At 49.9% G+C, this 22,796-nt stretch overlaps 1 protein-coding gene across 2 annotated transcripts in view; it reads left to right on the top strand.

Annotated features, from left to right (window-relative positions):
* Nucleotides 1-22,796, top strand: part of CPNE5 (copine 5) — an 89,461-nt gene that overhangs the window by 31,556 nt on the left and 35,109 nt on the right. Inside the window, exons 4-9 of one of the 2 annotated variants that reach the window (XM_047735045.1) lie at nt 5,605-5,708; nt 7,105-7,144; nt 7,599-7,675; nt 9,412-9,471; nt 11,595-11,645; nt 11,939-12,002. In XM_047735045.1, coding sequence (XP_047591001.1) covers nt 5,605-5,708; nt 7,105-7,144; nt 7,599-7,675; nt 9,412-9,471; nt 11,595-11,645; nt 11,939-12,002 — 396 coding nt within the window. The remainder of the gene's footprint in view (nt 1-5,604; nt 5,709-7,104; nt 7,145-7,598; nt 7,676-9,411; nt 9,472-11,594; nt 11,646-11,938; nt 12,003-22,796) is intronic. The other variant, XM_047735047.1, reaches the window with a different exon arrangement.

Raw genomic sequence — 22,796 nt, forward strand, 5'->3', positions numbered from 1 at the left:
TAGGAGCTTTTCCCACTGGGTTTTGTTGCCAGGAACGAGACATGGGCTTTGGAGAGGGTGAATGTCCTGATTTCCAGGTTTCGCACTCATCTGTACTTTCTCTTTCTTTCTCCCCTCCTGGGAGGCTGTTCCAGGCCTTGAGGTCAGGGAAGTCCCCCTCACTTTTATTTCTGATTGCTCAGCCCTTTCCCCAGTTTCACACCAAGCCCTCACTAGTCTGCACTTACCCCATAAACAACAGTTCTTAAAGGCTGTCCGTATCAGAATCTCTTGGTAAAACAAAGATTTCAGGGTTTCTCTCCAATGTTGCTGATCAGAAAATCCCTGTGCCCACTGGTGTTGGGTGGCCTATGCCCCAGACCGTGAGCAGTACCATTCTCAGAGCCTGGAGTGTGGACGGAGGAGTTCAGAATGGACCAGAGGGAGGGACAGGCACTTCCAGGGTGCTGGAAGAGCGTTCAGCAATGGTTCAGCTCCCATCATGATTATGGGCGCAAATGGTTAATTCCCTCTCCCCTTCGCCCCCAAGCCCTATTTGCCACACATCATTCAGACTATATGCTTCCCACTGCTCCGTGCTAACACCTCATCTGTCCAAGTCCCTTCGGGCTTGGAAACTAATTCTATGTGGAATGAAATACAACAAATAAATTGATTTTTTTAAAAGACATCAGTTAGGTTGTTTCCTATTGTCATTAATAGGGGTATAAAATTGGAACTGACAGAGACCTATCGGCTTCTTGGATTTTCAAAATCCAAGCTTTTTGTCTTTTGTCTTTGTTCCCTTTGTGATTAGCCCAAGTAATGAAGGCTATAAAACATCTTTGGTAAGTCCCTCCTTGATTGTAGATTTCATCGTTGTTTGTGCCTGGCATATGTGAATTACCTCTGCCTGTTGGAAATTCATCACTGCCCACCCTGGCTCAATGGCCCCCTCTCCTCTCTAGGAGATCTTGGGGGCCTTTGCAGTCCCACTCCAAGTCCTGTTTCCAGGGGAACTCCATTTTCTTCTCTGGCAGAGATCAATCTCTAGGGAATTCCCCTCTATTGAAGCTTCAAGTAAAAGCGGCGCTGTCATCTTCCCTAATGGGTGTTTTCCTTGGAGTCTCTGCTGAGAGTCGGGTGGGAAAGAGACAGCACAAATGCTTTCTCCTTCTGGGCTGGGGTGTATCTAAAATCCAGCCAGAGGGATTGTTTAACATGTTTCAGGGAGCCGTACACTGAAGAGGAGGTAGAGCCCTTTCTTAAAGGAGGATTTTCTCACACCTGGGTGTTTACCCAGAATACTCTGCAAGAAAGCCATTAGGAGAAATTTTCCTTTTGTTTGAAGACTAGAGGTATTAAGAATGAGAGCAGAAGAGGAAAATGCAGGAATTCTCTTAGAACAAGAGATGGATTATACATTGTAAGATTGTCACTGAATTTAGGGGCTATGCCAGGAACCCAGTCTTATTTGACTCAATATCTACCCCATTGCATGTACACAGTGGGGCTCTTTTAAATATTTGTGAAGTAAATCTCATCTTTATTTGATTTTCATAGTGCTTGAGAACATTAGATGAAGTAAAAATATAATGCGCTTTGGATTACACATACCTGCATTTAGATCCCCCCTCTGCCTAGCTGTGTGACCTTTGGCAAGTGACTTAACCTCTCTGATTCTGTTTCCTCACTTGGAAAATGGGTAGTTACTCACGGGGATGGGGTGGGGTGGGGGTGGCGGTGTGAGAATCAAATGAGATAATGATCCACTTGATCTAGTGAGCATTCAGAAGGGGTTCAGTAAATGTTAGTGTTCTTCCTCCATCAGTAGTTCTCAACTCCAACTGTGCGTTAGCATCACCTGGGAAACTGAGAAAACAGTTGTTCAGGTCCCACCCAGGGAGACTGGGTTTCATTGGTCTGTGGCAGGATTTTGAGCCTGGGTATTTTTAAAAAGCTCCTGTTAAAGGATACATCTTCTCTAAAGGTAAAATGAACACATGGTAAAGATTTGTTTAACTTGTTAATTAAATGAAGGAACTAGTAAGATGTTACAGCTGGTTCAGATGACTCAACACACATTCTATCGACCCTTGAACAACACAAGTTTGACTGGCACAGGTCCACTGATACACAGATTTTTTTCAGTAAATAATTTTTTTTCATTTCAATAAATTTCTTCTTCTTTATGACTTTCTTAATAAAATATTCTTTTTTCTGGCTTACTTTATTGTAAGAATACAGTATGTAATACATATAACATACAAAATATATATATATTTTTTCAAAATATTTCTTAATCAACTTCTTGTTGTCTGCAAGGCTTCCAGTCAACAGTAGGTTGGCTATTAAGTTTTGGGGGAGTTGAAAGTTATACCTGGATTTTCGACAGGGTGTGGAGGTCCACTCCCCTAACCCCTGCATTGTTGCAGGTCAGCTGTATACAGGCAACCAGGAATGCTGAAATTAATTTAAAAATAGATGCAAAATTGGTCAGTATCAACAGGACAATAATCAAATAATTGCATTCTACTGAGCCAAATGTATTTACATTTCTACGGATAAGAATTGTTTGCATTATGATGTGCTTTCTGCAATTTTCTGTTATAGAATAGCTCAATAATCATGAGGGGTGCAGATCTCGGTGAAGTCAGATGCCTGGACCAGTCTGTGAAATAGGACACCCAGTAATCTGTCTTTGTGTCAACATCTTTCACATTTCCCCCGGGGGGCTTCTGGTGTGTAGCTGGGGAAGACCCTGTTGTAGATGTTTGTCTATGGCTCTGTTGTGACACTGTGTTACGGTTATTGTTTATGAGTTGTCTCACCAATGACAGAGAAATTCTTAAGTAAAGGATTCACGTTCTCTTTATATTCGTAGCTCAGCACCAGCTCTTTGTCTGGCCTATAGTAAGTGCTGAAAAACTGTTTGTTGAATCGGTAATTGAGTTGGATGATACCTCTAAGAAGTAAGCAGGACACGTAGTGTTCTCCCATCTTCTGATGAGGAAATGGAAGCTTTCTTCAATCAAGTCCCACAATTAGCTTGTGATAAGCTTGCGACTCAAACCCGCTCTTCCCTTTCCTCATTCAACCTTACTTCATTCAATGGTTTCTGAGTCCCCAGTGCATACCAGGCACTGAGAGCAGTGACCAGCCTTTGCCCTCGAGAGGGACCTCATAGGGAGCACCTGGGGCATGGAAGGCATGGGCCAGAATGCCTAGGTTGTGACTTGCCCTCAGCAATGATTAGTTGTGGAACCCTAGACAGATAACTTAGCTTTTCTGTGCTTTTGTTTTCCTATCTATAAAATGGGGAAGCCTACCATAAAAGGACGAAATAAGGTAAATACGGTGCAAAATGTGTCACGTGGTTCCTCATACTTATAAGCACTGGTGACTACGAGAATGGGAGTCTGTTAAACAGTGGCTGGTCCTGGGCTGCAAAAATGAGGGGAACTTGGATCCTTGGCTGTTCGAGAAGCTCTAGTGGGGTGGGAAGAGCCTCAGTAGGTTGTTGTCAGGGGACATACTAAGTGCAGCCATAGGAACACCTGGTGCATTATGGGAGCATAGGGGAGGGGTTGGGAGTTGTAGAGCAGGAGCTCCCGGGGACTGGGTCTTCAAGCATTAGCAGTGTTCTCACTTAGGGGGCCCTCTAGGAGGCTATGGCAAGGGTTGAGTTCAGAAAATGGGGAGCCCTGGCCGAGGTCACAGGGGAGGAAGTGGGTAAGGGGGAAAGGAGAGAGGCTCGGTTGGTGAAATTGATAGGGAGTAAAGGCAAGATGATGCCAGATGGAGTGCTCAGATGACCCCACACGTCCTTGGGTGGGAGGTTCTCTTTGCAGTTTTCTAACTTAAATCAGGGTACAAGTGAGTGCTGGGCTAAGTCCCAGAGAAGAAGATCTTGCCCACCGCACAGGAGAGGGACCTGTGTACTGGCATTTTTCTGAGCTGCAGAACCCCATTAAGGGGGGCTAATACTTGGGATTCATTTTTTATTTTGGCAATTACTGCCCACGTGGAAAAAAACATGTTTATGTATTCAGAAATATTCACAACTTATTTAAAATATTTATCATTCACCTGTCTGTCTTATTCACTTTGTAGGGTTGGTATCATGCCTTCACTTCATGGAACACAGAGCACACTGCTTTTACACTTGATCTTTTAGCCCTGTGTCCCTTTTTTTAAACAAAATGTCACCAGAAATGTCCAGTGTATTGAATAGATGTAAGGAAAAAAAAAAGCAACAGATGTAAGAGAGAGCTGTTTTGATGGGCCTGATGGCCAGGAAACATGTCCCCACTGCCCTCCTCTGTAGTGCAGGGAGACCTCGAGTAGCTCAGAACCCTGTGGACCACAGTCGAACCCGAGGGTTGTCAAAGGGAGGTCAAAGGGATATTGGTCAAAGGGATATTTGGGAGTGAGGCCTATAATCGGTCTTTTATCAAACCCTCCAAGTGATTCTGGTGCCCAGACCTCGGAGTGACTTGCCTTAAGTCATTTAGGGAGTTTAAGGGGATTCAACTATTGAGCGCCTACTGTGTGTAAAATTCTAGAGTGTCTGCTGCAGGGGATGTGGAGAAAGTTAAGTCCATGTATTAGGTATCTGTTGCTGTGTAACAAATTAGCCCCAGAGCTGAGCAACTTAAACAACAGTGTCATAAATCTGGGTGTGGCTTTGTGGGGTCCTCTACCTCAGGGTCTTCTATAAGACTGTGGTCAAGGTGTTGGCCAGGGTCTCAGTTGTCTTGAGCTTCTGCTGGGGCAGGGTCCGCTTCCAAGTTCCCTTGGTAGTTTTGGGAAGATTCAGTTTCTTACAGGCAGGTTGGCTGACAGCCTGGCTTCTCACTGGGTGTTGGCCCAAGGCTGCCCTCAGTTCCTTGCCACACAGACCTCTCCATAGTGCAGTTGGCTTCCTTGAAGTGAGCAAGCAAAAGAGAGTGAGAGAGGGTCCCCAAGACAGAAGTCATGGTAGTTTATAACATATTTTGGGCAGTGGCTTGTGCTCTATTCTATTCATTAGTAGTGAGTTGTGAAGTCCAGCCCACCTTCAAGGGGAGGGGAGTGCGCATGGGTGGGAGGTGGGGATCTTAAAAGCTCCTACAATCCCTTCTTCCTCCCTTTCATTTACAATGGTGACATCAAATAATTAGTCACCTAACTGTGGAATCAGAGAAGGATGGTGGTCGTAGGGGTGAGCCCAAGTTCAGCAGTGGTTCAGAGGGAAGTAAACCTCTCTGGGTGGAAGAATCAGGAAGGCTTTCTGGAGGAGGCAGCATTAACAGGATTTTGAAGAAATGGAGGACATGCCCCTGGCAGAAAAGGGAAAGCCGAAGTGAAGGGCCTGCTCAGGTATTCGGGTATCAAAACCTTGCAACTTGGGTGGAGCCTAGATGGAGGTCAGGAGAAGAAAGCCGAGGTTGGAGTTGGAGGCTTATCGGGGATGGTTTCCGTTGTTAGATGGAAGAGCTCTTGCCCTGACTGGGGATAGGGGATGGGGGCCAGAAGGCAAGGCTTCCCATTCCTACTGGGGCCAAGACTGAGGAACTTGGAGCCCCGTGCTCTCGCCTGCCCCACAGCCTGGTCCTGAGGTCCACACCCTATTTTCTCTTGCAGTTCGGACGCACTGAAGTCATTGACAATACACTCAACCCTGACTTTGTGCGCAAATTCATTGTGGATTACTTCTTTGAGGAGAAGCAGAACCTCCGTTTTGATCTGTAAGTGGCAGCTGGTGCTGAGGATGGGTCTGTAGGGGCGGGGGGACCATAGATGGGAGGGGGGGCTCTAGGACCTGAGATTGGTAGTGGTTTCTCTTACCAAGGAAGGGGATGGGTGCCGTGACATTAGAGGGATCTCAGGTTTGGTCTGGGAGAAAAACAATTAGCTCAAGTTCAGACCCACCCTCATCAGGAGACGGAAAAGAGGTGGGAAGAGAGAACAGAGGCTCCCCACCATTTGTATCCCTTAAGTGTGGGAGGACCCTGAGCAAGCCACCTGACTCTGGGGGTTAGATCTTGGGGGCTTCTCGGGAGCCTTTTTCTCCCCAGGTGATGGGAACTTCCCCATTGACCTCTCCCTCTGTTGGAGCTTATTCTGGGAGAGGGGTGCCCTCTGGTCTCCCCTCCTGCAGAGGGCATGTGCATGTGTTCCACAAAGGTGCAGACCACCCTTCTGCTGAGGTTAAAGACGATGATGGGATTTCAGTCTGGTGAGCGGGTGTGGGGAGCCTTGTTTCGTTGTTTTTCCTAGGCATGAGGATGGTTAGAAAGGACTGTATCGCAGAGGACTGTGGACAGAGTGGGCCAAAAGGGGGTTGGGAGCTTGCAGGAGCAGAGGGAAAAAAAATGCAGTGGAAGGACATGACTTTGGAGGGACTGAGGGAGGACTTATAGTGCATCATAGAGAAGACACCATTTGGGGACATTTTGGAGAAAGAAAGTGCTAGAGCAGGGGTAGAGTAAAAAGGACTGCCCCTCAGTGGGAGGCTTTGGGGCCTGGACAGCCAGTGGGGTTGGGCGGGGGCGGGGGATGCTGGAAAAGGGGCTGCAGGAGCGGCTCCAGGTCAAGGGAGGGGCCCAGGTACAGATGGAAGAGGGGAAAGTGTTCATGCCTCCCTCATTCTTGAGTGAGGAGGCCCCAGGTCAAGCTGGGCAGGCCTGGGCAAGGTGAAGCCATCAGGAGGTTCAAAGGCAAGGTATTAAGCTCCAAGGGCACCTCGCCTTAGCTGGGAAGATGGGAGAATGGGCTTTGAAGGGCAAGGCGGCTCAGCCACCTGACAACCAGCCAGGGTTGCCAAGCAAGTTTATTTTCGTTTTTCAGTCTTTAATGAGGTATAACACATATATAGTGAAGTACACAAATCTTTAGAGTCTATCCCATGAAGCATTTTGTATCTGTTTACCCTCATGTAACCATCAGCCAGATCAAGAGACAGAATATGGCCAGTACCCTGCAAGGCTCCCATGTGGGCCTCCCAGTCGTTACTCCCAGAAATATCCTACCTTCTCAGAGCCTGTATTTGGGGATATGGGGGTCTTGACTCAGATCAGGGACCCCAGAAGTTCTGGACAGGATGCCCCAGCCGTCTTTACTATCTCTGTGTGTTCCCTGCAGTTACGACGTTGACTCGAAGAGCCCGGATTTATCCAAACATGTGAGTTCTGCCAGTGACTGCCCAGAGATTCAGAAACTCTCTTCAGGGACGCCTGGGTGGCTCAGTTGGTTAAGCAGCTGCCTTTGGCTCAGGTCATGATCCCAGCGTCCTGGGATCGAGTCCCACATCGGGCTCCTTGCTTGGCGGGGAGCCTGCTTCTCCCTCTGCCTCTGCCTGCCATTCTGTCCGCCTGTGCTAGCTCTCTCTCCCTCTCTCTCTGACAAATAAATAAAATCTTTAAAAAAAAAATATTAGAAACTCTCTTCAGTGCCAGAGTCTGGGTCAGCCTCGAGCTTCCCTGGGACACAGACCCATATGTCTGATGCTGCTTCTGGTTATCTCAGAGTCTGCCTACTTCTAGGCACGGGGTGATGGGGGAGGTGGGGTGGCTGTGGGTAGAGTGGGTGACACTGGCTTTTTTTTTTTTTTTTTTTTTTGTACCCTGGGCATGCAGGATTTCCTGGGCCAGGCCTTCTGCACCCTCGGAGAGATCGTGGGGTCCCCTGGGAGCCGCCTGGAGAAGCCCCTCACGTAAGTGTAGAGGGGAGTGGGGCCTGTTTGGGTTGCTTCCCTGGGGATGGGCCAACCTCCCGCCCACCCTTACTTAGCTCAGGGTAGGGGCGCAGCAAGCCGCCACTCATGCAGGGTGATTAGGAATAAGGAGACCCTGGAGACCTTGCAGGGCCGTTAACCCAGTGAACTTGGAGGGACCCAGGTTCAGTTATTAGAGCCCCATATTCCTGGGACGACGTAAGACACTATCTAGTCCACTCGTACTTCCCACCCTTGCCAACGTAAAGGGAAGAAATCAATGCCCAGAGAGGGAAAAGTGACTTGCTCAGGGGCACACAGCTAGGAAATAGGAGAGCTGGGATTTGAATTCAGGGGTTCTCCTCACATAGCATATCCCTCAGATTATTCACCTCTTACTGTAGGCCAGAAGTGGGTAGGGTGAGGTCCTCCTCATCTTACCCTGCCCTGAAAATCTGCATTATAGGGCTGTAAGTGCTTTTAGGGGAAAGCTATTCTTCCAGGAAGGCTCTGGGATGAGGAATCCCAAGGCTTCTTCTGGTGGAAGCTGCAGGCAGCTGTAGGGACCAACCAAGGCTGGCTGGGTAGTGAGACTGCCCTCTCTTGTCCCTATTTCTCAGGAAGCCCTAGGGGCAGAACCCAGACAAAAGGAGCCTGCAGACTGGGACAGGTGTCCCGGCCACATGGCAGGATGGGTAGGAAGGGGAGAGCAGGCTGGGCTGGGTATCAACTCCCTGCTGGCTTCTGCTAAATTCGAACTGGGTGCTATCCCCTCGCTGTGACCAAGAAGCGCAGAATGCATTATGGTCAGGAACGGGGGTCTCTCTCCCAGCCCCTGGTCTCTGACTCCCACTAACTGTATGTTAACTTCAGGGCCCCTGGAGAGGCCTCTCTGTCCCTGAAAAGGTCTCCTTCTCTGGGTTCACAGAGAATAGTGATATATGCTATCATTTATTGAGAATAGGGAAAACACCCAGGTTTGGAGGGCTCTGATGTTTATAGAATTTGGGGCTCCCAGAGTGAGTGTGTGTGTCTGCCCATCTTGGCTCCCAGATGTGGGTCAAAAGACCACTTGTCATTCCGGTCTGTTTCTTCCCTGCTGTCACCCAGCCCACCCATGGTGGACAGGCACACCTGCTAAGTGAATTGAGGAAGACCTCCTCAGGAGACAGCTGGGGAGGCAAGCTTTGGGGGGGCCAGCAGGATCTTGGAGATGATGGATTGGTGAAGGAGGGGGATCTGTTTCCCATACTGAAAATGTCGTGTGTCTGTCTCTCGTCTCCCTGCTAGACCCACACACAACACCTCCCTTTCCCTGGGTCATCTCTTCAGGACTAGACTGACATCAGCTTCTCTGATCTCCCGTGATTCTCTCAGCAGTCTCCCCATTTCACAGTCTAGAGGTAGAGCTGTGGTCCTCAAAGCATACAGCCTTCGGCTGCCCCCCTCTTAGTCTGTGGGGCTGCCTGAGAACTTACATTTCTAACACATTTTCTGGGGATGCTGACGGTGCTGGGCCCCAGATCACACTTTGAGGACCCCGAGGTAGAGTCACCCAGCACCTCACAGCAAGGTTTGGGAGGAACACCTCTCCTTCCTCTGGCCGGCCTGCAGCTCTTGGTCCTGTTTGATGTGGAACAGATACCTGTCTCCAAGAATTCTGATGCCAAGTGCTATGGCCTCTCAGGACTGGGGGCTTGACTCATGACATGCTCTCTCTGACTCTCTCTCTACAGGATAGGAGCATTTAGCCTGAATTCCAGGACAGGCAAACCCATGCCAGCTGTGTCCAACGGGTAGGTCAACAGACATCCTTGGCCCTGGAGTCCTCAGACATCCAGCCGGCTCTGCAGAGGGGGCCTCAGTGTCCAGGCCTGGGCCCTGTTCCCACCACTGTGCCTTCAGCCCCGGTCAGGCAGGGTGGGGATGGGGGGTTGGGGAGAGAGAGAGAGAGAGTGTGCACTGAGTGTGCACAAGTGCCACTCTGCAGCCGGCCCCTCCCACACCCGGCTGCAGCTCTAGCATCCCCAACCGCAGTGGCTCATGGGACTTCTGGGAGCAGGGTGGGGAGCAGAGGTAGGGGCTGCTTCCAGTGGCCAGCAGGAGCTGGGCACTTGCCCTGCCTCTATCCCTGTCCTGGTTTTTTCCGCCTCCTACCTCTTGCCCTTTTCCCCTCCCTCTGTCCCTCCCTTCTGTTTAGCTTCTTACCCCACTGCTTCCACTGCTGGATGTCAGCCTCCTTTCAGAATAGATTCTGCTAAATCCTTACTTTCTGTATTTGCTCCCTGTCACTGGTGGGCCTGCCTTGCTTGCTCCCCTGGCCTCCACCCCAACCATCTGTTTTTGGCGGGCTTCATGCAACTACATGCAACAAAGACACACCACTCCCCCGCCCTGGTGCTCCTTCCCACTCCCTCTCTCCTGGTTGGAGGGAAGATCCTCATCAGAGGGTGTGGGGTGGGGCAGGATAGGGAATATCTGCCCCCCTCCGGGTGGGGGGCCAGCCTGGAGGGGCTTCACACCATTGAGTATTTTGGCTGAGTAAGCAAAACTCCCCTCTCCTTGCTGAGAGCTCCTAGGAGCCAGGGTCCCGGCCGCTGGACTGGCTGCTGGGGCCGCTGGATATGGGAAAGGGGCCTCTGGGGGCCCTGGGTGCTCACAGCCCAGGAAGGGTGTGGATGCTTATTTCACGGAGAGTTATGGAAGCAGCAGTTGGAGATGGAGCAGGAGTCTGGGAGAGAAGCAGCGAGGGAGGGCCGGAAAGGCAATGGGGGAGCAAAAGGAAGGCCCTAGGCAGGTGGGAGCGGATTGGGTCTGGAGTGGAGGGAAGGGAAGATGGGAAATCAAAGAAGGGCCCAGGGCCCAGAGGCAGAGGGAGGAACAGATGGAGAAACACTGGCGGAGGAGGATGGTGTGAGGATTGTCTCTCTGGTCAAACAAATCATGTCTTTATACCCGGGAGGGCCAGACCAGAGCAGGGGCACTCTGCTCACCGGCCCTTGTCTAAGGGGACAAGCTGGCAGGCCTGTGGCAGGGGACCCTACTCTACTCACTTGATGTGGAGAGACCTGGGCTGTCTCAGCCTCGGGGGCCGGCGCCCCTGCCTCCTGTACTTGAGAGCCTCTCCCTCCAGAAGCTGGCACTGGGGAGAGCTCCATCAGTGGTTCTCAAAGTGTGTTCTGCAGACAGCAGGCTGGGAGCCTCAAGGCTGGCCTGAGGTGTGGGGCTGGATTTTAGCAGCTTGGGGAGATTGTGAAGGAAAGGAGGCAGGGAGCGAAATGGTGCTCCTTGGGAGCCTTTTTTGGTGCCATGCGCTGCGTGTGCACATTCTTACTCATGGAGCCTACAAACATACTCATTCTCTGGGCAAGGAAGCCGGAAGTTGGAGAGGTACCATCATGAGTCCAAAGTTAAACAGCTACTGGACAGCATGACATTTTTTTCCCTCCTTCCCAGTGGCCCCTGGCCACACCGGAGACCCACAACCCCGGGTTTGTCCCAAACACTGGAGTGGAATGGGCTGGTGCCCAGGAGAGGGGGCCCTCCTGACCCAGGGGGGAGGTGGTCCAGGTTCCCTGGGGGAATCCCCAGCTTGGGAACTCTACCTCTTGGTGGGGATTCTCTGGGTGGGCCGACTTCATGTCATGGTTGCCCACCTCACTGAGGAGCTGCATGAATGGCCATGGGATCTCTCTTCCCGAGAGACCCCAGCCAAGATGTTCAAGGGGAGGTAGCCATGGGAGAGAGCCTGGACAAGCTACCACTGGGAGGATACCAGCCCTTCTGCTTAACTCCCTCTTGCTGCTTGCTCTCCCACCCATGATCAATCAGAGTGGCTCAGAGCTGAAAGGTTCCAGGACTCTGGGGGTCAGCTGGGTGCAGGGTGGGGTGGCTGGCCCACGAGGTCTTTTGCCCACAGAAGTGGTCTTTGGATGGAAAGTTTGAGAACCACTGGTCTGGAAGCCTCCGGGTGAGTCTGGATGCTTTTCCACTTCTAGGACTTTCATTGCAGGCACTATACTTCCTGGCGGGCTCTTGGGGGAGCAGGGGGCGGGGTAGTTCCAGGCCTGGGGGCCCTGGCCCAGGAAGCAAGTGCCCTAGGCTACACTGCCACAAGAATTTCAGGAGACTCTGTCTTCTCAGGGGCTCTGGGCAGATCTGCTGGTTGGGGAAGGGGGAGGCTGAGGAGGGCCCATTCAGGGAGTGTTCAGGCTTTGTCTGTCTTTGTCTGGCTCTCCATTCTTTCATCTTCTCCTCTCCCAGTGGGGTCCCAGGGAAGAAATGTGGCACCATCATCCTGTCCGCTGAGGAGCTGAGCAACTGTAGGGTGAGTGGCAGAGGGACTCAGGACCGGGTCTGGTGGGGGTGGGGGTGGAGCCGTGGCAGAGGGCAGGCTGCGCTCCCTGTGACCCCAGGGCCACATGTGTCCTTAGAGGGATCTGGGGAAGTCAGGGCTCCCCAGTTTTACCTGGCTGTCCAAGAATTCTGTAACATCTGAGCTAGAAGTTTGTCTCCTCCTTTTATAGCTGGGCCGACTGAGGCCCAGAAGGGATGGAACTCACCCACAATTAGTGGCAGAGCCAGCTGGGGCCCTGGTCCCCGGCCTTCTAGGCTGGGGCGCCTCCATTCCTCGTCATGGTCCTCTCTCCCTGAACCAAAACTGCTTTGGCTCCAGCCCTGGCAGCAGAGGGCTTTTTCAGTCGTGAGCCTGGGCACTTGGCAGTTAGCTGTCATGTTTCACTTTTAGCTCTGGAGTAGGGTGACACCCTGCTTGGGATTGAGGGAGTGAGGACGCGTGGTTGGGGTGTGCATGTTGCGAAGCCAGAGGCTGCAATCCCACGCAGCCCCTGGTTTTGCTCCTTCTGTGGGACTGTGGAGAAGAGGGAGTTGGGGACAGCGGAAGGGGCAGCTGAGCACACCCAGGAGGGGCTTGGGGGACCGGATGGCTAATAGTAACGATGAAACACAGTAACGATGATAGTTGTCATTTGTCAAGGGGTGGGTGTTTTGTGTAAGTTGTCACTATTCCCAACAACAATCCCAAGAGGTAGGTACTGTTGTTATTCCCATTGTATGAATAAGGAAATTGAGGCTCAGAGAAGCTAAACCATCTGTTCAAAGACAGTAAGTGGTAGAGTCACGGTTCTAATCCGGGTCAACCCAATTCTAAAACGGAGGCTCATTCCCAGCCTTGCACACCTCTCTGGTTGATTAGGAAACTCAGGTGGGAATGGGTGTGTCCTCGGGAGAGAAGGACGAGGTAGCCAGAGCCTGGGTAACCTGGGAACCCAAATTCATCTTGGGCTCAGGTAAGAGGGCCTAGGAGGGAGGAGGAGAAACAAGATTTTCTGACCTTCCAGGGAAGTTAGTGCAACTATGGTTATTTGTTAACCGTAAATATTTGCCATATTAGAAAATAAAATCGATAAATTAAAAAATATATATTAACTCATTTAAAAATCACAACAGCTTAACCCATTATAGGATAACATAAATAACAACTTTTTTGAAAAATAACTGTATTTTCCAAAACAAAAGTCATTTAGTGAGAAGAGTGGCCTTGTTTTGGACTTTTGGTAAATCTCTTTAATGTCAGGCTGAACAGAAGAGGGCTGGAGTGTCATATATGTTTCTGTAGTCAATCTGTTGTGATATCAGTGTTAGGTAACTTCTAAAAAATTTCCATGTCTTACTGATATTATTACAAAAATAGCTTTGGCCTCACAGACCACCCCTTGAGGGTCCCTGGTCCATACTTCAAGAACTGTTACTATGGGTATATAAATTGTTAGCCAAGATTAATTGAGCAATTATGCTGAGTGGTTTACATGGTTGACTGATTTATCTGTATTATTATAATATGTGATATAAGACTGTAGGTCTTACTGTATGAGATATTATCATATCTGGTTATTACAGTTTTTATTTTTTGGAGAGGTTAAATGACCTGCCCAAGGTCACTTAGTCACTGGGTAGAAGAGATGTGAACCCATGCAGTCTGGTCCTAGAGTCAGGGTCTTTAACTGCCAGGTGGTGGGGTCCCCAACTCTGCTTTCGGGGGCTTCCGGCAGGAAAGTAAGATGCAGAATCGCAGTATAGTGATGACCACATCAGCTTATACCCAAGTGCTCATTCTTCTGGCTTCTCTGGCTGTTTATTTTGGTGGATCTGGGAACTTGATGGCAGAGCCACACCAGTCCTGATGCCTGGCCCTAGCCGAGGGCTTGGTGTGCAGGTAGACATTCACAGGGATCTCTCAGGAATCTGCAACTGAATGAATGACCAAATGGTTAGCACCAGATGATGGTGGAAACTCTTACAAGTGTGTATGCTGACCATCTGGAAGTTACTGGGGTTGAGACAAGGAAGAGGAAACCCAGCTGACATATATAGTAGAGCTATTTAAGCTCCCTACGCCTCAGTTTCTCCACCTGTATGTTGGGGCTGATGGGGTGCCTGCCGTGAGGATTGAAGGGGTTCGTGGAGGAGGCTGGGCCTAACAGGTGTCTGCAGAAAGATGGAATCTGAATTCCTTGAAGCCTAACTTGGGTTTGCCCCCAACTTCTAGCTCAGCCCGTGACTTCCTCTCTAGTTTCTAATTAAATCAGGTAATAGAAGCGAAAGTGCTTTGGGAATTCTAAAGCTCCAGACCATGCTGGGTGCTGTCCTCGGTCTGGTTTTCTGGGATTGGCAAAACAGCCCGTGTTTAGTATTTATTAGGTGTCTCCCCCTTCCTCCTCCTTCCCCTCCCCCCGCTTCATCCAGGGGTGGTAGCTGGTTTCCTCGTCTAAGCCATTCCAAGGCAAGGAGGTGGGGGGTGGGCTCCCTTCCTTCCTCTTGAGATTGTCAGCTCCTTTTCTTTTGGGGTGCCTTTGGCTGCGTTCTGTCTTTCCCTAGAATACTTGCAAGGAAAAGAGACTAATTCCCAGCATCTGGCTGAATGAAAATAATTACATCTGAACCGCTTCGCTTCTGTGCTCCAGCCCGGCATTCAGTGGGAGGATCAAAGGAAGAGGGTGGAGTCTGAGGGGTGGGTTGTTCCCCCCCATCCTTACCAGAGCAGGGCTTTCTGCTCAAGTGAATGGTTCTGCCTAAGTAGACAAACCCTCTCTCCATCCGCAGGGACCGCAGGGACCGTGTGGGTGGTTGGGGACGAGCGAAGGACCAGAGTGGACTCCGGTGGGTCACCCGCATGCTTCGATAGGTTATAGAAAAAGCCTTGCTCATCGAGATTTTTTAATACCGAGAAAGTTGCAACAATCAGAATTTGATCCAAAATACTATTCAGTGATACTTGATGTGGATGATGATGAGCTTCAGCTCTTGAAGGGCCTCTGAGTCACCAAAGATTTAATTATGTTCCGTACGGTCATTGTTCCCTGTCACGCTGACCGACATTTTCATAGTCCACACAGTTGACCTGAGCTCCTGGTGTTAGAAGTCTGTTTGATCCTCAACCATGGGGCGGGGAGGTGGGGAGAAGTGAGGGATCCCAGCCCACAGATATAGAGGGTATGTGTATCTCATTGAGATACACAGAGTATTATATCTCATTCACTGGCACATCGAAGTGCCAGCCTCAGAGGTCTGAGCTGTGGCCTCCTAATTCTCAGGGAGCACTTCCCTTACCCACGGTGAAGCTGTAAGCTTTACAGTATATGGAATAGCCATGGGCTCTGTGATCTTTGTGGAGCCAGGAGCCTTCAGCAGGTGTGGTGAGTGGCTGGGTTTCTAGAGAGTTCCTGGCCAGATAGCGATCTTCAGGGCCTTCCAGTCAGGTCCCTCCCTGTACACACTGGCAAGAGAGCAGCTCACCTCTCACAAGCCAGGGAAATCAAAGCTTTTCACCAGTAACTGCCCCTAGCTGCTCCCCGCCAGAGATCACCAGCCTGCTCATGTATTCATTTATTTGTTTTGGCAAATAGGCCTTGGGTCAGTTCTTGCCCTCCCAGCCGGCCAGAGTTTCTAATTTAGTGTGAGAGACAGAAATGCCAACCAGCAATCACAGTATAGCAGGGGTCCTTAACTTCATCAGACCCATTGCTTTTTTTTTTTTAATAGCCAGTATTTTATAGCACTCTTTACTGTCCTGAAGGGAAATCCATGGATAATACCACATAATAGGGCCAAATACATTCAGGTGAAGGAATAAGCCCCTGCAGCTACCTAGAAGAAGATGGGTCTAGGCAAAGAGGACAGCTTATGCAAAGGCCCTGGGGCAAGGAGATAGTGATGAGTGACACTAGAGAGGGGAGAGAGTAGGTGGGAATGGGGTCCAGATAGTGCAGGAGCTTGTAGTGGGCCTGCTTAGCAGTTTTGAGTCTTGATAAAGTCAGGACTCTCGCTGTTCTCAAGACAGACATCAGGGAGAGCCCAGTGTCTCCATGGGGCCGAGGGAAGAGTCCTGGGAGAAAGGGAGAAAGATAAGGAGAAAGAGGCAAACTGGTGAAGCTTTTCTGAGACTCGGAAGTATGCAGGTTGATATTTGGGAGAGATGTGTGTTGTGGCTACCAGAGATGGAAGTGTCCTGTGTAATCCACAACCAGCAGCCACACACCACCCTTTACAAGTTAGTTTGTAATTTTTTTTTTTTTTTGTCTTCGAAATCATCCCTCTGGTTTAAAAAAAAAAGAGAGAGAACAAAACAAAACATTTTTTCCTGATGCTAAAAAATAACATGGTCACAGTGTACATGATAGAAAATACAAAGAGAATCATTGTTGACATTTCGGTGTATTTGCTGCATTTCCTCCTTTCTTCTAGGCGTTTATGTATATAGCTTTTTTCCTTCTAATTAGTAGAATATGGTATCCAGATTTATTTTCTCATGTCATTAGATATTCCTTGAAAACCTGTATTTAATAGCTATATAATTCTTCCTCTATCATATGGATGGCTGTAATTTATTAAATCTGTTCTCTTAAAGGAAACAGTTTCATTTACACTGCCGTGAACATCCTCCTAGCCAAATTGTTCCATTTTTCTTTTGAACTTTAGCTGATGGATTTTGGTTGGTATCCCAGACACATAGGCTCCAAGTGTGGGAGGGAAAACGGTCAGTCTGGGGTTTTCAGCGTCTGAATGACCAAATCAACAGATGTACAGCTGATGAGGTTGTTTGAGAAGTCAGTCATGAAGACGGCAGAGAAAACCAAGCTTGACCAGCTTGACCCCCACGTGGTTATTATAGGCAATGCGTAGCTACAGGCCCGATCTCCTAGATCAACTCCTACACCTACCATCTGCGTTCGAATCAGCTCTAGCCTACGGGGTCTTCATGGATATCCCCAAATGCCTGCACCCCAAGCACCCCAAGCCCCGTGCTTCTGCAGTCTTATCCTGACAGTCTGGGGCTCTGGACCCTTCTGTGAATGCGGGAGCCCTCCCAGAGATTGCAGCTCACAGAATCACTCTTGGCTCTGGGTTGTGTTCCCTCCTGCTGGCGTGCTGAATTTCAGAGTTGGGGCTGACGATTCTTCTTCATTTTAATCGATATCTTTTTTTCTTGGCAAACTTTGAAAAGAAGCCAATAAATGTCACCGTGTTTCCACCATCTATCGAAAAGTTCTTTTTAGGGTGTAGCGTGTGAGCAGGAGGGCAGGGTGGTTAAGAGCTTAGGCTCTGGATCCAGACCAAATGCCATTGCTTACTAGCTGTGTGACTCTGGGCAAGTTACTTGACTTCTTTGTGCCCCTGTTTCTTCATTTGTAAAACTGGCTTTTATTTGAATTGGGGATGTTTTATTTGTCACGGGTTTTTGCATTGATTTTGATTTTTCAAGATTCACATTAAAATCTTGATTTTGATGACTGAGCTTTTGGGGGCCTTTTAAATTTTTGTACCTCCCTTACTATTGTTCTGATCCTGGAGCATGTCAGCAAGGCCCAGCTTCCATCCCCCAACCCCCACCCCGGGGTGTTGCTACCCTCTCCAGGCCTTCAGCCCACCAGCTGACCTCTGGGCCTGAACTCTAACCTGCAGGGCCCCTTTCTGGGTCAGGGACAGCTAACAAGCTACAGTAGGCCTGGCCATCCGGAAATGAATGGCTGTTTGCTGTAATCTCCCCAGCAGCCTGATTAACATGCAGAAAGATGCAAATTGAGGCAATCCTGCTGTTTTAGAAGAACTTAATATGTTTTTTAAAACGACAGGGCGAAAAGGCAGAAATTGCAGGAAATTATATATTGCAGGAGTTGTTTATCTTCACAGTGGATTCCAGAGATGGTTCTGGTTTGGGAAGAGCATTTCACGTGCTTGGAGAGCCCCACCCTCCAGCTGAAGCTTCCAACAGTGGGACCTCTGACCTCAGCCTGGATTGGCTGCTTCCAAATCCCGGGAGCCCAGTCCATCTGTCGCCACTCCCCACACTCTTCCTGGGGTTCATTCACCAACCTGCCTTTAAGGGGAGCGGTCAAAGCAGTGGTCAAAGCCTTGTCCATATGATATGACTATTGACATAACTCAGAGCCACCTTCAAAAGCGCAGTCCCTGGGGAGGGCGCTGGAGGATGGGCATTAAGGAGTCTGCATGGTGATGGACTAGGTGTTCTAAGCAACTAAAGAGTTGCTGAACTCTACCTCTGAAATTGATAATACACTCTATGTTCATTAATTGAATTTAAATAAAATAAAACGAAAAAAAGCAGAGTCCCCAAACGGCTACAGGGCCTTGTCTCAAGGACTCCCCATGGGGTCCGTGCACCCAAGAGGGAAGAAGCCTGCCTTGGTCACACCCCAGAAGTCTCACAGGCAGGTCTGTTTTATCCCTGTGGATACGGCAATGGCACAACTGTACTGACGATCACAAGGGCTTTGGGTGAATGCTTCCAGGTCTAGACCGCGTTAGGGAGGGCGGATCAGGCTGAGCGGCAGAATGAGCGGCCAGCAACACCTCACGGATTTGCCACTGGTGGGAATGAGGTGTGGCTCCCCAGAGGATTTTTCCAGTTAGCTGAATTTCAGAGCCAGGCTTTTTTTTTTTTTTTTCCTTCCCCTGTAATTTTAACTAGTTTGCACGGAGGAGGCCTTTTCTAAAATGGATTTCACACTTTTCTGACTCCTCAGACTGAGGCTACAGAACATAATTAAACTTATCAGGATGATGTGGGGTCATTGTGTGAAATCTCAATTATTAAGCTTTGGAGCCAGATCGTCTGGTTCTGATCCCAGCTTCTCCTCCAGATTGCTGTGTGGCTTCAGGCAAGGGTGTTAACCTCTCTGGGCCTCAGTTTCCCCATCTTTGAAATGGGACTAATAATAGTTTCTGCCTCATGGGATTGGTGAGAGGACTAAAGGAGCCAATAGGCATGAAAGGATATGCTGGGCACAGAGCAGGCAGAGCCATATTCTACTGCCATTTTTGTAGGTAGACACCAGTGAATCGTTGCAGATGCATAGGGTTCAGCCCAGGAGTAGATGGGCGGTCCACAAGCGTCGACTCCCATTCTTTTTTTTTTTTTTTAATAACATTTAGTATATTATTTGTTTCAGGGGTACAGGTCTGTGATTCATCAGTCTTACACACTTCACAGCACTCACCATAGCATTTACCCTCCCCAGTGTCCATCCTCCAGCCACTCCATCCCTCTCACCCCCTTCCACTCCAGCAACCCTGTTTGTTTCCTGAGATTAAGAGTCTCTTATGGTTTGTCTACCTCTCTGGTTTCGTCTTGCTTCATTTTTCCTTCCTTTACCCTATGATCCTCTGTCTTGTTTCTCAAATTTCTCATATCAGTGAGTGCATATGATAATTATCTTTCTCTGATTGACTTATTTCGTTCAGCATAAAACCCTTTAGTTCCATCCATGTCATTGCAAATGGCAAAGACTTCATTTCTTTTGATGGCTGCATAGTATTCCATTGTATATATGTACAACATTTTCTTTATCTCTTCTTCTGTTGATGGACACCTCAGCTCTTTCCACAGTTTAGCTATTGTGGACATTGCTGCTATGAACATTGGCATTGATTCCCATTCTGACAGCAGCTCCATGCTCCACACTGTGGACTGGTGTTTGACATCGGCCCTTTGCTTTACTACCCCCGACGGAGTCACAGGGGGCATTCCTACTCCATTTTTCCAGAGGCGACCACCCAGGCTTAGGTGACATCGCTTGCCACGGGCTGCTCAGCGGATAGGTGGCAGAAGTGTGGCTCCAAGCAGATAGCCTGGGCTCCTGCATACTGTTTTGTGTCAGGTGTGGTGTGGGGAACAGTGGACCTCCCAGGGGAGCACTGAGTGGTCCTGGGAGTGATGAGCTGTAACGTTCTGCATCAACTGTTCCTCCTTCCCTTCCTAACCTTTCAGGGCTTTGAGGGCTTCTCCTAGGAAGCACCAATAAGAGCTTTGGCCCCTGGACTTTATGGCATTGCTTTTGGCTGTTTCAATATATGTAATAATTTTCGAGTCAGTCACTGCAGGTTGCTGCATGTGGCTTGCCTGTGTTCATTCGGTTGACCTCCAGATGCGAAGGGTCACACCTGGAGTTCCAGACAAGGCATATGCTGGGGAAGCTGCAGAGGCTCTGGACTCTTGAGTGCCAGCCTTCTCCACTGCCACCCCCGTCCCCATATGCTCCCTGAGGCATCAACACCGAAGCCTAAATCGCCTGGCATTAAAAGACAGCGTCGCCCCCCACCGTCCGGCAGGTTACTTTACAGATAAGGAAACTGAGGCAGAGAGCCCAGAACTCAGGGCGCCTTGCTGGGCTGTGCCCCCTGCTGTCCTCAGCAGACTCTGAAGGTCAGTGTTTTCTGGTGCCACGGCCCCCTGCCCCCATGGGGAGGAGCAAGGGCCGGCTTCGTGAGCCCATGAGCTGTGCAGTCCCGTAGGGCCTATGCTGCCTATGCTTGGTTTAAAGGCCTGCTGTCCCATTTCCCGTTTGTCATGGGCTTCACCAATTCTATAGCCAGTGTTGGGAGCCCACCTGGTTCTAGGCCTCCTCCTTTTTCTAGGCCACAGAATAGAGCTCCTCAAGGAGGCATTTAAAATGCTCCCTCCCTCCAACACAGGATAGGATTGGAACTTTCTGCTGTGGAGATACAGTGACTGCAGGGGGCAGGTGTAGAAGGTTAGAGACCTTTCAGCAAGGCTGAGGGGGAAAGCCCTGCCTGGGTGACCCTCTGTGTGACCTTGGACACAGGACAGGATTTTAAACCCTCAGTTTCCTTATCTGTAAAATGGAGAGAGTAGCAGAGTTACTTCATATGGTTGTTATGCGGATTCAGTGAAATAATGTGCATAAAGAGAAGGCCTCATACAGTGACTTGCATGTAGTAAGTGCTCAATAGAGAAGTCGGTCTCTTATTCCAGGTCTGACGTCCTAGATTTCTCTGGAGGCTTAAGATTCCCGGGGCTCCTAGGCCTTGCAAGCCCCCAGTCCAGCTCCTTCTTCCTCTCAGGTGGGCCATGAAGAGGGACATGAGGAAAGCCATCATTACCTGGGCCCCTCTGTGTACCTCAGCACGGCCCCTTCTCAGCACCTCCCTTGAGGGGGCACTTGTGGCCCAGGTTAACCAGAGGCCAGCCCCTCCCTGTCCATACCCACTCCAGAGTCTGAAGAAACCAGAGCAGCAGGCCCCATGAACTGGACAGTGCTCTCTCTCTCAGGGAGCAGAGTGGGGTGCCGGAAGAGACATGACTTGGAAATCTGTTCATACATGTTGAATTGCCGGTCTACCAGTTGCCCACTGGTGATCTTGGCCAGGGTAGCTGCTTCCACCTCCTGGTTCCTCATTGATAAAAAAGCAACAGAGGATTACTTCAAGGGCTAAAGGTGATGAGGAGCTCAGTGACTCGGCCATGCCTACGGTGTCTAATAAATGTGTGTTGAATGAACGAATGAGAGAAGGGAGGGCTGCTTTGTGTTTGCTATTGTCAGGTGTCCTGAGGGAAGGTGTGTGAGGGGGTGGGGCTGGGGCGGGGACAGAGTCCACCCCTGTAGAGGGTACAGGGAGGGGCAAGAGTACAAATAACCATGATAGCTTGCAGTACAAGGCCCCTGGTGTGCGCCATACCCTGTTTCTAGCACTATCGTCATACTGACTCATTTCAACCTCACACCAAGCCTATGAGGTAGGCTGCCAGTACCCAATTCTACAGATGAGAACACTGAGGCCAGAGAGGTGAACAACTTGCTCTAGGTCACACAGCTAGAAAGGGACGGAGCTGGAGCAGGCAGCCTGGCCCCAGCAGCCATATTCTTTTTTTTTTCCTCCCAGCAATCATATCCTTAACCATTATACTATTATACCCACCACCAAACCTTTGGCCATGTCCTTCAAACTTGGAGGAAGTTACCTTTTCATCTCTGCCACCATTTGGGTCCTCACAGGGCTGTAGGACACTGATCTCATGAGACCGGCCCCCCAGTGAGAGGAAGGGGGCAGTGTGAGAGCTAGGTGACTTCCCGACAGGCCCTGGCTCTGAAGGGCAAGCTGGGCCCCAGGGACCTGATGACAAAGCTCTCAGCTCTGGCCACCTGGCAGCTGATTTGTCAGGATGCAGACCTTTCAAGATGAAGAGGCCACATGGGGATGGCTGGAGAGGAGGGTGTGCGGGCATTTCTGCCCAGGGCCCTGTCAGCCGCAGCAAACTGAGGGACAGGGGGCCACGGAGGGGTCCAGCAGTCCTCTCCAGGGCCTGGGTAACTTCTATGTGCTCTTGGGCTGAGTCAGGGCAGTCAGATACTCAGGGCTCTGCTTCTCGAACTTGGGGGAGTCACTCCCTTCTTTGAGCCTGAGGCCCCTCACCTTGGGAGAGTTGGGTGGGTTTCTCATGGGTTAGTTGGTGTGAAAGTGATGTCTCATTTTTTTTTTTAAGATTTTATTTATTTATTTGACAGAGAGAAATCACAAGTAAGCAGAGAGGCAGGCAGAGAGAGAGGAGGAAGCAGGCTCCCTGCTGAGCAGTAAGCCCGATGTGGGGCTTGAACCCAGGACCTGGGATCATGACCTGAGCTGAAGGCAGCGGCTTAACCCACTGAGCCACCCAGGCGCCCCTCATTTTTTTTAAAAGATGTATTTATTTGAGAGAAAGAGCACGTGAGCAAGGGGAGGAACAGAGGGAGAAGGAGAGGAAGAATCCCTCAGCAGACCCCCAGCTCAGCGCAGAGGCTCCATC

The sequence above is a fragment of the Lutra lutra genome, chromosome 6 (genome assembly GCF_902655055.1).
Source record: "Lutra lutra chromosome 6, mLutLut1.2, whole genome shotgun sequence".
NCBI classification, from domain to species: Eukaryota; Metazoa; Chordata; class Mammalia; order Carnivora; family Mustelidae; genus Lutra; species Lutra lutra.